This window comes from Nymphaea colorata, chromosome 1 (assembly GCF_008831285.2).
Source record: "Nymphaea colorata isolate Beijing-Zhang1983 chromosome 1, ASM883128v2, whole genome shotgun sequence".
NCBI classification, from domain to species: domain Eukaryota; kingdom Viridiplantae; phylum Streptophyta; class Magnoliopsida; order Nymphaeales; family Nymphaeaceae; genus Nymphaea; species Nymphaea colorata.
The window spans coordinates 33,250,147-33,262,565 of NC_045138.2; the positions used below are offsets into that span (position 1 = coordinate 33,250,147).

Consider the following 12,419-nt stretch of genomic DNA (forward strand, 5'->3'; position numbering starts at 1 on the left):
GATTTTCATAATGTAAAGTGTTGTTTATGAAATGTTTGTGTAAAATAAATTTGAGATGTCATTTATTAAATCCAAATCTGAAACGATTTCTTAATTTAGACCAAAAATCCCGCTCATTGAAGTCGTAGACGTTCGACCCTTAGCTAGGAAGGTCATCATTCTGAGCAAGAAATCCAAAAGAGTGCGGAGGCATTAAATAATTGAAGGGCGTCGCCAATTAAATGTGGTGACCGTCGTATGTGGCTTTTTCATCAGATGGGATCCCACAGGCTCTGAAAATGTTGGTCCTTTCCATGACATCTGATGTTCATGTCAAGGCCAATCAAATAATTGATTTTCCCTATCAGCTTAAGTACAGAGGTAAGCAGCATTGAGCCATTGCCCTCGATATCATGGATCTCAAGAATGCATATGAAATTGCAGTGGCCCTTCTTATTTCGTTCTTAAGGTAATTTTTAAATGCAATGAAGGACTTTTTTCTCGATAAGAACATAAAAATGGCGGATCATGTATCCATCTGTAATTGACATTACCATTCGCAAGGCTTTTAATATTTTCAGTACTGTTTGGGGTGTAAAAGATACGGTTAACGATAGTCTAGGGGCAGTTGTTAAAGATAAAAGGCACTAAAATTCGAGAGGATAGATTGAGCAATTTAAATTACTTTTAATTTATCTTGTTCATTAAGAAAGCTCTTAGATGATTTTTTTTTTTTTTTTTTTGCACCAAGGATATATATGAAGAAAGAATCGTACATAAAACTATTTTACGTTGTGTCATGTCTGGTGAAAACGCGTAAGCGAGTTTTGTGGCCGACAGTGTGATGAAAAGTTGAGGAAATGAAGCAAAAAGACTAACATATTTTGAGCTTCCATTAAATGCTAAGGTGTTGGCTTTCAACAGGGTTTTAGGTTTTCTCATAAATGAATTTGCAGTGCTAAGATTCACCAAGATTGAGATACAAGCGGCCATTAAAGCATATGTTGTCTGAAATAAGTTTCCTCCAGCAATGTCGTTTACAGTGATTCTCATAGGGATCAGCTTCTCCTGCAGGTGCCCATTTGTCCAAAAAAGGTCCTTTATCACGCAAATGCATTTTTCTGTCTTCTTCACCTCCTTCCACACACAATTCAGACACATCGATGCCCTATGAGGGGCGTTTGATTTGTTCATATTTTAAATCTGTGGATACATAGCATGTTTTTTTTTTTTTTTGCTAATATGACAAACAAAAAAAAAAGCAGATCTGTGGTCAGATTTATGATTCATCAAACCAATCTTATGTCAAACAAACCTAAGATCCACATTTAAACTTTGTTGTACCTTTTTGCAGTGGAAAAAAAAAACTTCTGATTGAAGATCAGAAATGGTTCTCAGATATAAGAATTTTAGACCAGCAGCAATCATACACCATTTAGATACTGGAAGGGATGACAGGTAGGGAAGTGGCATCGACGTTCTTGAAGATGCGCCCATTAGAACGAACTTACAAAACAAATGCTTGACTTCGATCTGCTTTTTAATTGTTTCTTTTCCTTCCGAATACATTTTTTGCTTCAAATCTTGAACTGTTTGTGCCCTTGTTCTCCACCCATATAAATGACAACAGCGTCAAGTCTTGCCAATTAAGCCACCTACGAACAGTACCCAAATTGTACATGCAGATCAAGCTCAAAAATTAAGTTTAAACCGGCTGAAAAGCAAGACCAATTTGTCGTGTCGTAACTTAGTTCCTCAATCGATAGTATTCAGGTAACAATAGCAAACAATTGATTGCAGTTGCATATAACTGCAAACGGGTATCAGCAATCTTCTTTTTTGAAGAAAATATTTGATGTCCTAGTGGTTCAGAATTCCCCAGTTGAAACTCATACATTGGAAAGATTTATGAACCTATAAGAAAGAAAAGTTTTTTTAATGTTTAAATATTAATATTCATTAAAATAAACTGTTAAATGTTCTCGTTTTGGCTTATAAAATCTGATATTTACTAAAGGAAACATGTTTTTTTTTTTATGTGCATTCTTCTTACCGCATCAGGCATAGTTACCAAAATGATTCAATGAGCGCCAAAAAACGGAAAAACATAGGCCGATTTGGACCTACAAACAATTTTTTTTTCCTTTTAAAATAAAGAATAAAACTACATTTTTATGGAATCGGCCTTGTTATTTGTAACAAGAATGACAGTCTATTTAATATTGATATTCTGTCCATAAGTGAACAGTAATTAACCTCAGGATCTGTTTTGCAAAAATTCATAGAGAAGCAAAGATAGCAAGACCACGCCCTTGATTTTTAACTGTTTTGATGGAACTTTCTTTCTTTACTTAATTTTTATTTTTACTGCCTTCTCTCGACGATGGAAACATAAATTGAGCAACACCATAAAAATTGCTAAACAAATAGTGGCTAAAAGTTTTAAGTTTCAGAAAACTTTTAGTTGAACGCAAAAGAGGCCAATGAGTTCAATTAAAGTATGGAAGGAAAGCAGTCTATGGCCGTCCAGTATAGGAATGGAATATTCAAACCACACAAATTTGTCCATGCCAAGATTGTTAACTGCACATCCAAAACAAACAAAGGAAGAACAAAAACTACAATATTTTGACAAAGCACACCGACAGCTTCAGATATATGGTTATGTTCCTGCTCCCAGGATACTTATTGCCTAATAATTATATATTACAGGAATGAAGGTGGATTACACGTAAAAACACAGTAAGTAACAGCTTCCCCCTTCAATTCAAACACTGACTGTGGATTTTCTTCGCACCACTTGCAGTAGGGATTTGCGCCTGAATTTTAAGCCCACCATGGGGCTTCACCGGTTCTGAAGTCCGTCTCCACCCAAGGCACAAACACTACTTTACCATCATCAACATTTACATCAACATGTGCTAGAGCAAGGGACTGCAAACACAAACTCAGTGGTCACAAGGCCTCACACACAATTTCCTACGAGAAATACAAGATAAGATGACACGGACACCAACACAAATTTTGTAACATTTGCAAATTCATCGATCGGTAGTCGCAACAGAAACTTTGTCATTACTGTAAATTCTTAGGTCAATTGAAACAGCTGCCAGGAAAAAATCCAAGACTTCTTGATTGATTCACTTGTTTGAAATGTTTATTTCCTGTGGATGGGATGAAGTCGCAAAGTTTTTCGGGGGAAAAGCATAGACACAAATTTGGTGCTCGAGAAAAGTCTTGCTAAATCTCATGATGTTCTAAGGCTCTCTGCTTTTGGCGAAATTCATGGCAAAATGCAACAAAATATGTAGAATATATATGAAAAGGAATAAGAATTATGAAAACTGAAGAGGTTTGAACGGTTTATCGGGCCAGGATCATGCCGAAGTATGATATTATTTTCAACAATGAAGGTGCTTTACATTTTTTAATATCATATCTTTATTTTCAATAAAACGACATATAGACTGCAAAATTCTGAAAAAAAAAAAAATGATCGACTTGTCTCTGTATGGTCTATGATGCAATCTGACCAAAAAGAATACATAGGAAAAGACAAGTGAAAAGGTATTCCTTACCAGCGGTGCGGGACCGCGAACAACCTTCCCTTGGTTGTTGTACTGTGAACCATGGCAAGGACAGATGAACTTGTTCTCAGCTGAGTTCCATGGAACGACGCAACCAAGGTGAGTGCATACGGCGTTGAGGCCATATGTTGCAAGCGTCCTGTCGTTCTCCACAACAAGGTAGGTCGGATCCCCCTGCATATCAAACAAGGTATGAAATACTGATTGCATCCATAGTTATAATCAGAGTGGAAAATGACAAGGCTAGACCACAATGAAATCAGAACACCACTGCATTACATAATGAAATGATTTAAAGCCTAGAATGCTGAATATTTTTCGATCCATTGCTTGAAATTTGGTGTTATTGGAGACACATATGTCACAGAGCAAAGCACAATGAAGAATTTAAAAAAGTTACCTTCAACCCTTGAGCTAGCGTTCTGTCACCAGGCCCATGTGTCTTGAGCCACTCGGCTGCTACAATATCTTTTCCAAGGGCATCCTTTGCAAAAGTTCCGCTGCTGCCATCTCCAACCCTGCATTCCCACCAGAAAGACAGGGCATTTAACTATTTCTAGTCCTGAAAAATCAACTTCTTGAAACTTTCACAAATAATAACGGAATCATGATGCCTTAACGTATATCATTCTTGGCAATTCACAGAATTGAAAATTCCTTCGCCCTCTTGTCGACCCACATGACAAAAACTTGTTGATCAAACTGGTGGGTGACTGACTTCCCACCAGTGAAAGTGATGCCTCGTCAAAAAACAGAGGACAAAATTTATCTTCGCCAACGTAAGTGACGGAGATCAAGAAAGATAGAGAGAGAGAGAGAGAAATGTCCCACCCAGCAGGAACGAAGAAGGAGGCATAGGGAACGAGCATCCCTGCAGTGGGCAGGGAAACCGCGCCGAGCAGTAGCAGGTTCATGAGCTGCCGCTTCCCCATGTCAGGCACCCGATCATCCGCCGTTACGCTCGCCAACTCACACACCACCATCCTCCTGCTCCTCCTCCTCCTCCATGCCGCTGCCGGCGGCTCTAGCGACGGCCTGAAGCCACGACCATACTTGGTGGAAGCCACCTGCAGATAATGATCACGAGTCGAGTTCACAACCCAAACCAACAGAGCAAGAGCAAAATCCAACTGACTTCAAATATTCCCCATGAAAACGATGAGTTGGGCAAGATGCATTTTCCATTTGATCAGGGTACCTGAGAAGGAGAAAGAGTAGCAGATGCAGCTGTGGCAGCCATGTCTGTGGTCAGTTACTTGATTTGTTCGCGGATGGTGAAGTGCGAGTCGTGAAGCGGTGTAAATAGTGGAAGTAAGGCGGTCGGCAGGAAGGAGAGTCGTGCAGGAGTTTGGTGCGGAGAGCAAGGGACAGGATGAGCTTCTGAATGGGAATCCATGGTCACGCACAGCCACATATTCGGGATCATCCGAGGGGACACTCCGACTCTGGAGCTTTTGTGGGCTGTTGCAGAGCCACAGGTGAAACACGCCGCCCTTCTTTTGAAGCAAGAAAAAGAAAGAAGGCAAAACAAGGTGGGGAAGCGAAAAACGAGTCCTCGTCCTAGTGGAAAATCACAATTTTGCTTTCTGTTTGTCAAATTCTTCTTTTATTGAACGTCAAGAAGAAAATGAATTTTTCAATTTCTTAGAGATCGTATTGCTGGCGGTTTTTAGCGTTCTAAAAGTTAAAGCCAGCCGAGACTGCTCCATCGTCGTATTTCCAAGTGCTTAGACGAAGTCATTTTTTCGTTACTTCTCAAAGACAGCCAAATGCTTGAAGTCAAATCGTTTTTCAGCAACTTACTTTTTTTGCAGGGATAATTTAATAATGAGTTGGATCTGAGCAGAATTTAAAATTTTCATTGGGTCATTGTTTACTGTAAAAAACTTTGACTCACTGATCTGAATTTTTCTAATTCACCCTTGTCCTCTTCACTCTTCTTCCATGGAAATCATCATATGGTTCATTTAAATTCTGAAGTGGCTTTTGGAAGCATTTCTTTTCTTCCAATAGTCCGCAACTTGCTGGCTAGAAAAACTAGAGCCATTCATTTAGTAGTTTGGTGCTGTTGGCAAATGCAAGTCAGATTCTGCTAGCTGAAGCTCAAAATTCTGTTGGAGATCAGCGAAACCACTCTGCTGAAAGAATATCTGGTCTGAGACACCATTAGGATAAAGGCCGTAGAATCTATCTCTGTGGCCTCTCTTGTTCGAAGTGTCACCAAGCCATTGTTTTTCTCAAAAACGGAGATATCGGGGTAAGAAGATAGCGATAAAGAAATAGGGGCTCAGCTGAAATGTTGAATTTGGCCGATGCATGTGTTGAATCAGATACAAGTGAAGTGCTTGATGTCCGATCCACCATTTTTGGTCGGATCTTCCTTAACTGGAGTTGGTATCATGTTGGTATTCAAAAGTTGCTATTTTGTAGCCGAGTATAGATTCGAAGGCGGTAAGATCAGATTTTTTATGCATAACCGGGTCAGACCCTTGTTTCAGTTGAGGTTCAAATTTACAGATCCTTAGGTTTGACGTAAGATCCTTAGCTTGATGGATCACAGATTTTTACAGTGAATTCAATTGAAACGCCTCGTTAGTTGCATGAGACGGGGTAATCTACAATCTATTGATCTGGTCGGAAACCAAAATTCTTGATTTAATTGCCTGGAGTTTCCAATCATGCCTGGTGATGTTAGAAAGTTGGTAAATCTGATTAGCCATCTAAAATAGAAATTAGTTGGATGCCACCGTGAATGAAATGCATATGAATAAACAGGGCCTATGAAACTGAATCGAATGTAAAAACATACCAACGTCCCAAGCTCTTCCATGCATGTTCTATTCCAATCGCATAGTGGTCGGTTCATAATCTCCCATGCTTTGTTGCCAAATAATAGAGTCTTAGGGGCTGTTAGATTTTTTTGAAAAAAAAAAAAAAAAAGAAAGAGAGAAAACTTTATGTTTTTAGGACGCATATAAAATACATGTTCTTGTTCTGAGAATAAGTTACAATTATGTTCAACTTTGGATTGTTGGATCCAGGAACAATATCCATAGCCACACCATGTTTTTCTTGAACAAGAAGTTGGTGCGTTAGAAACATGTATATTTGAGACACAAGCTGGTCCATTGACAACCCCACGACAGTATGCCTTGATCACCTGCCTCTCCTTCTACCTAAGGTTGAACTTGAAGACCTGAACGGGGAGGCGGAGGAGAATGGTGAACTTCTAGGAGAAGGTGCTTGAGTACTTGGAATATCTGATATCTGATGCCCATTTTGAAGTGGGGACTCCTTCAGTGCAAGGATTTGTCAAATTGTAGATTAAGATCCCAGTTATCCATAAGTCACAACATTCTGTATTAAAAATCTGTGTACTGAACATGCATGAAATTCCCTGCTATATCTGATGCGTTTTGTAACTCCATTACATCTCCCTCCTCCATGCACAATAACCGTGGCATCATTGTCTTATCTCTTTCACTATGTTCACCTTGACTTATTTGTGTTTCAACCCCTGCGTGATTCATAAGCAGATTGTACCAAATCATGAATGGCGTTAACCACAACCTAGTTTCAGGGTATGACTGCTCTTCGTTCTTTTCTCTGCGGTCGCTTTTACACGCGGGATATTCATGGCGGATACCGTATCGGCGAGCCTCTTTCTGGTAGAACTCTTGATGCTTGCTCCTACCTGCTGAACAGAGCGTGCCACCACTGTGAGGACATGATCATGGCTACCTATATATATAATCGTAGGGACATGTACAGTAAAGACTATTGGTATGAACAAGGAAAAAGACTGCTTCGTGAGGACCCCAGAATACTGTGTATGCCGTCTTTGTAAAAGGAAAAAGTTTGCGAAAAACAAACAATATGCAGAAAGAGAACGCAGAAGCATGTGAAACGGTGGATGGCAATACAGTATGGCCGTAGTAATCTTCCGGAAGGAGGGCCTATCGGGAAAGAAAGGCGTCCTTTAAAAGGAGAGAAATGAGAAGAGATTAACAGAGGCAATATGATGAGAACAGAAAAAAGAGAAGGGAAGAGAAGAGAAAGTTGGCAGCAAATCTGAAAGCAAAAGCGGTTTCCTGGTTCCAGCTTTCTCTTCTATCAAGGTACGGACAGGGGGAGTTGCTTTGTAAAGCCGAGATTGCAAGGGGATTTCGGCATCAGTTACTGCTGAATTTTTAACTGGAACTATAATATAATGCATCAATGGTGATCATCTGGGTGGAAAATTTCCAAGATTGAAGCACTGCAAATGAGATTTACCGTTTTAGCAGTTTAATGCTTTGTTTCCATCACTCGATCGGCAGCTTAATGCCTAGAAATCCACTCTTATTTCAATGTATGTACATGATTCGAAGAGCATAAAAAATTCGACCGGAATCAGATCCTTAGACGGCATGAAAGATGCCATCCCAAACGTTACATTCCCAGCCTTATCAGATCCAAGTAGCATGTGATACCCAACCTGTGTCATTGACCTTGCTGCTTTAATAGTTTATTAATATGCTTCTGTACTTTGTCTCCAAATGCTCTCTCTAAATTGGATACAGTTCTTAGATTTTTGCATCTTTAAAGTGTACATACATCAGGAGACGTGCGTCTTACTTGCTTCATGATCAACGCCCGTCCAGTTGGTCAAGTTCATTGTTTAAAGAATTTAATATGAATGTAGATATCCTGATTTTTTAGAAAAACAAACAAATTTTAGTCCCTATGGGATTCACCGGTACAGTTGTCTTTAGCGGCGGCGGGTTCTGTTCAGATCCATATGCACCTATACATTCTCATGTGATTTTGATACTATGAAAAACACCATTCCATTCCGGTTCTTCCACTGCCGGATCTCGTCTGGAAGATAGCCTGCAATTCGTACATTCGGATATGAGGTTGCCCCGTTTTAAAACGGTTGCTCTTAAAAATTAATTGCATCCAGCATCCTCTTGTGGACCCGACCCATTGTTCACGGGCTTCATGTTGGAGCGGTACAGCCTCCCGTCATTTATGAGCATTGACACCATGTGTGTGGGGGAACCAGATCCAGTCTCAGATACTGACACCACCATGGGACCATATCCGGTTCCCGATCCTGTTTATCCTTGATCCTCGAATAGAGAACCACTCCGTGAATTGCACAGCTAGCAAATCTCTGCCCATGTTGAAGATTCCGAACCCCTACCTTAAATTTAATTGAACAACAAGTCACAATTACGAATAGCATACTAGCTGGATTTGGATTAGTATTATAGTAGTTTATAAGTTTCCTAAGGATCCCTATGAAACTATAGATAGGCAAAAAATATCTGATATCCATGACCCACCTCAATATAAATTCGACGGTCCAAGTTAGTAATTTACTTTTTTTTTCCTTTGGAGTTAAAGGTTTGAAGAAAAAAAATATGCTCATGTGGCTGGAATTGTGAGAACCAACAAGTTGTGGGGACGTCAAGAATTCAAGGCTCACAGGAAACCATCCTTATGGATGCCATTGCTGCATAGCTTAGTGGATTAGCAGATCAAAAGGTTTTGGGTTGTCATTCTTCAATCTTTTATATTTTTTCAAAACATCAAAAGCAGGCTTAGTACTTTATCGAGAAAAGATTGAAATATTTCTTTCGCTCACCCAACGAGAGACGAAAACAGACCTAGTACTTTATAGAGAAATGGTTGAAATACTCCTTTTTGCTCACCCAACCCAACAAGAAGAGAGAAAAACCTATGTGTAGATGCAGTAAATAATAGTTTCCTAGACTTAGGAAGGTGAAACTCTGCCAAAATGATTTATAGTGTACCGTTATGAATTAATATATCGACAAGTCTATCAAAGGCATGTAAATGGCCTCTAACATAAGCTGCATGAGGCACCTAACAACTTGATTTTAGTTCGTATATACATTGTTTGAGAAATAACTATTTCTCTATCATATTAAAATTGAACTAACACTGTGACCAAATAAAAATCATAATTTATTGGAGGAAGATGCAGAGCCATGATTCAAGCGAGCGAAAGGATTATAACCCCGCCATATCGTCTCTGTGGTTCAATGACCAAGCACCTAGAAATTGGGCATGAGAAGAAGAACCCTTTCCACCAAGTGATAGAAGGTACAAAGCATAAATGCGCTTCACGCATGGCATTCTGCAGATAACGGCACCCCTTTCAGCCTTGCAATAATGGTGTCTCCCCTTCACCTTCCAATTTTATTCGCCTTTTTATATTTTTTTGTTGGAGAATGGGGACTCGTGATTCTCTCTTTCTCTCTGTCTCGTCTCATTTATTGGGAGTTGCTTCTCTTTCCATCTTTGAAAGTATTAGCGGAATCATCTGCCGTCTAACTGGTTAATTTGGTGAAAATAAAGGGTTTCGGACTTTTTTGAATTTATTCTCTTATATTTCGATCTGAAGTTGATGGAATTCACCAAGAAATCATGATAAAGAAGGAAAATTGGATATCGACATCTTCGTTTTCAGATTTATTGGTGCTTCTCTTCTGTCGCATTTCGCTGCGGCCGTGCTTCATAATTAAAGGCGTCATGTTATTATTAACGCATGCAACCATCGATTCGTTCTTCCGAAAGGAAACGAAACTCTGCCGCAGTTTTCCTCCAGAAAATATCGCTACCTGAACTTGTATAAAAAGGTAACCAAGTTTTCACAGATCGATATATAATAAGAACGCTATAACACATTCAGAAGATCACAAATTAAGTCGAGAAATTTTTAAACACGGTGACCATGGCTGTCGCCGACTTATTCTGAAGATAACAGCTGGATATATAATAAGAAGCATAGATCGACAATTTGGGCAATGTTAGTTTGCTAGATATAATTTTATAATGCTCAATCTGACGACTACCCTTTCTCGATTTGTACTTGTTTGCATTATGTTCTATGTAATTATTCACATAATAAAAGGCCTTCTTTATCGTTTTTTTGTTGCTTTCTGCTAGTTGCATCTGTCAAGAAAATAATGAAACGAATCCTCGTTATTAATGTAAGCTTCGTTAATCAAGTTTCGTATGGAGAAAAAAAAAAATTGGATCTCTCTCTATCTCATAACCATTCACTTAATTCGTTTCCAATCTGAACGCACGCATAACTTCATTCCTTACATAGAGAATCAGAATCCAAAAATGAGGTACCCATGAGATTTGATACAAGCACGGACTGGCCCTAGTTCTTAGTTTGATTTCATGTGAGCTATTTTTTAAACGGTAATGTGCAATACTCTAATTGATCATTCTCTACACAAGTTTTGAAATAGCATTAGAGCATGAAAGTGGAGGAAAGAAAGAAAAGAGGAGCTTTGGCTTTTTTTTTGGGGTAGCTTGGAGTGCATCTGTTTGACAACAAAAAAAGCTCCAGCACGGATACCGAAAACAATGGCCCTTTTCCAGACATTTAATTCCCTAGCTATGCTCATCTGCTAGAGCGAGTCAAGTTGGAGGACGTTTATGGTTCTACACCAAGGTCCCACAAGCTTACAGCTGATAAATTATAGCGGAGGTTGCGAATCTTCACGAAAGAAGAGCACACTGGCCTAAAAATATTGTCTTCAAAGTACCTTACAAGAAACATGTTGCCCTACCTTGATGTGTTACAAACTCCCGAATTGATTGGACCGTGTGTGCGTGAAACTGTTTCTCCATGGTTGAGTACAACACGCTCTAATTGTATTTTACATCAACAATTATTATTATAAAAAAAGTTATCACCGAGTTGTTATTAAAAAAAATATGTTGTTAAGCTTGCATTGCATAGTTTTTTATTCACACATATTTATATATATATGTGTGTACACACACATAGGCACACAGAAATAAATCAATTCATTGGGAAGTTCAAAGCAAAAGTACAAAATCAAACTAATTAGACAGATGCATGTATATCGAACCAGCAACGATTTGTTTGAGATCCGAAAAGCGTTAATAGGTACAAAATAGTTACATACTTTATCGATTTAATTTAAAGAGTGGGGATTCTTGTAATGTGATTTCTGTATAGGGATTGGTATGGCTGCATGTCCTCGAAAATGTTGAACATATATACGTTGCGAGGCAATTTTTTTTAGTTTAAATAAAAAAACAAAGATCTGGATGTTAATAGGCGACAGGAAATCGTGGTGGTCCCGCAAAAGTTATCCAAAGAATTCGTATCCTGAATAATTTCTCCGAAAAGTTATCCTTCTCTTTAAGCCAAGAATTCCTCTTGGCATGGACAGCCTTACCATACCATTGATTGGAAGAAGCAAATAAAATACATTCTTTAGGTGTCACACGAATCAAACACACTCTTCAAGTTTAGAGCAATCTCAAAACTCCAACTGACGTATTCCAAATCCGTCTACAAATTAATTTCATCTCGGTACAGGTAGTTTGGCAAATCAAAAAAACTTGATATATCCCTGTGATGTCATATATATACAGCTGTAAAGTTTTTGACATAAAACAGAAGAGATCTTATCTTGGGTAGAAAAACAATTCCAAGCGGCTGCATCTGCATTAAAAAAGGACCGCCTTGAGACCTCGTTCACCAATCCCAGTAGGTCAAAACGCCTCGCGTTAGATTAGATTAGCTCTCTCGGTAAGACAAAACAAAGATCCCAACTCAGTTTTTTTTAAAAAAAAGAAAGAAAAGGTAAATAAATAAATAAAACGGGGAATGTTACCATTCCAAAGGAAAATTTAATTTTGCTTTTATTTAAAAAAAGATTATGCTACCAAGGGGAGGAGAGTGGGGAGGTGCCTTTCCCATGTGAAGGCTCTGCCATGAAAAGCTGGCACGAAGAAAGGGCCACCGGCCGCGACTTGCGGGGCGCACGCACTCCCGACACACACATACAC

At 39.0% G+C, this 12,419-nt stretch overlaps 1 protein-coding gene across 1 annotated transcript; it reads right to left on the reverse strand.

Annotated features, from left to right (window-relative positions):
* Positions 1–2,470: 2,470 nt before the first annotated feature.
* Positions 2,471–5,127, reverse strand: LOC116266556 (cytochrome b6-f complex iron-sulfur subunit, chloroplastic). Its single transcript, XM_031647805.2, has 5 exons — positions 4,765–5,127; positions 4,398–4,633; positions 3,967–4,084; positions 3,558–3,740; positions 2,471–2,913 (listed from the first exon to the last, which is right to left on the reverse strand). Exons 1-5 carry the CDS (start codon positions 4,804–4,806, stop codon positions 2,806–2,808), a joined length of 687 nt encoding a protein of 228 aa, XP_031503665.1. The 5' UTR covers positions 4,807–5,127; the 3' UTR covers positions 2,471–2,805.
* Between the last annotated feature and the right edge of the window lie 7,292 nt (positions 5,128–12,419).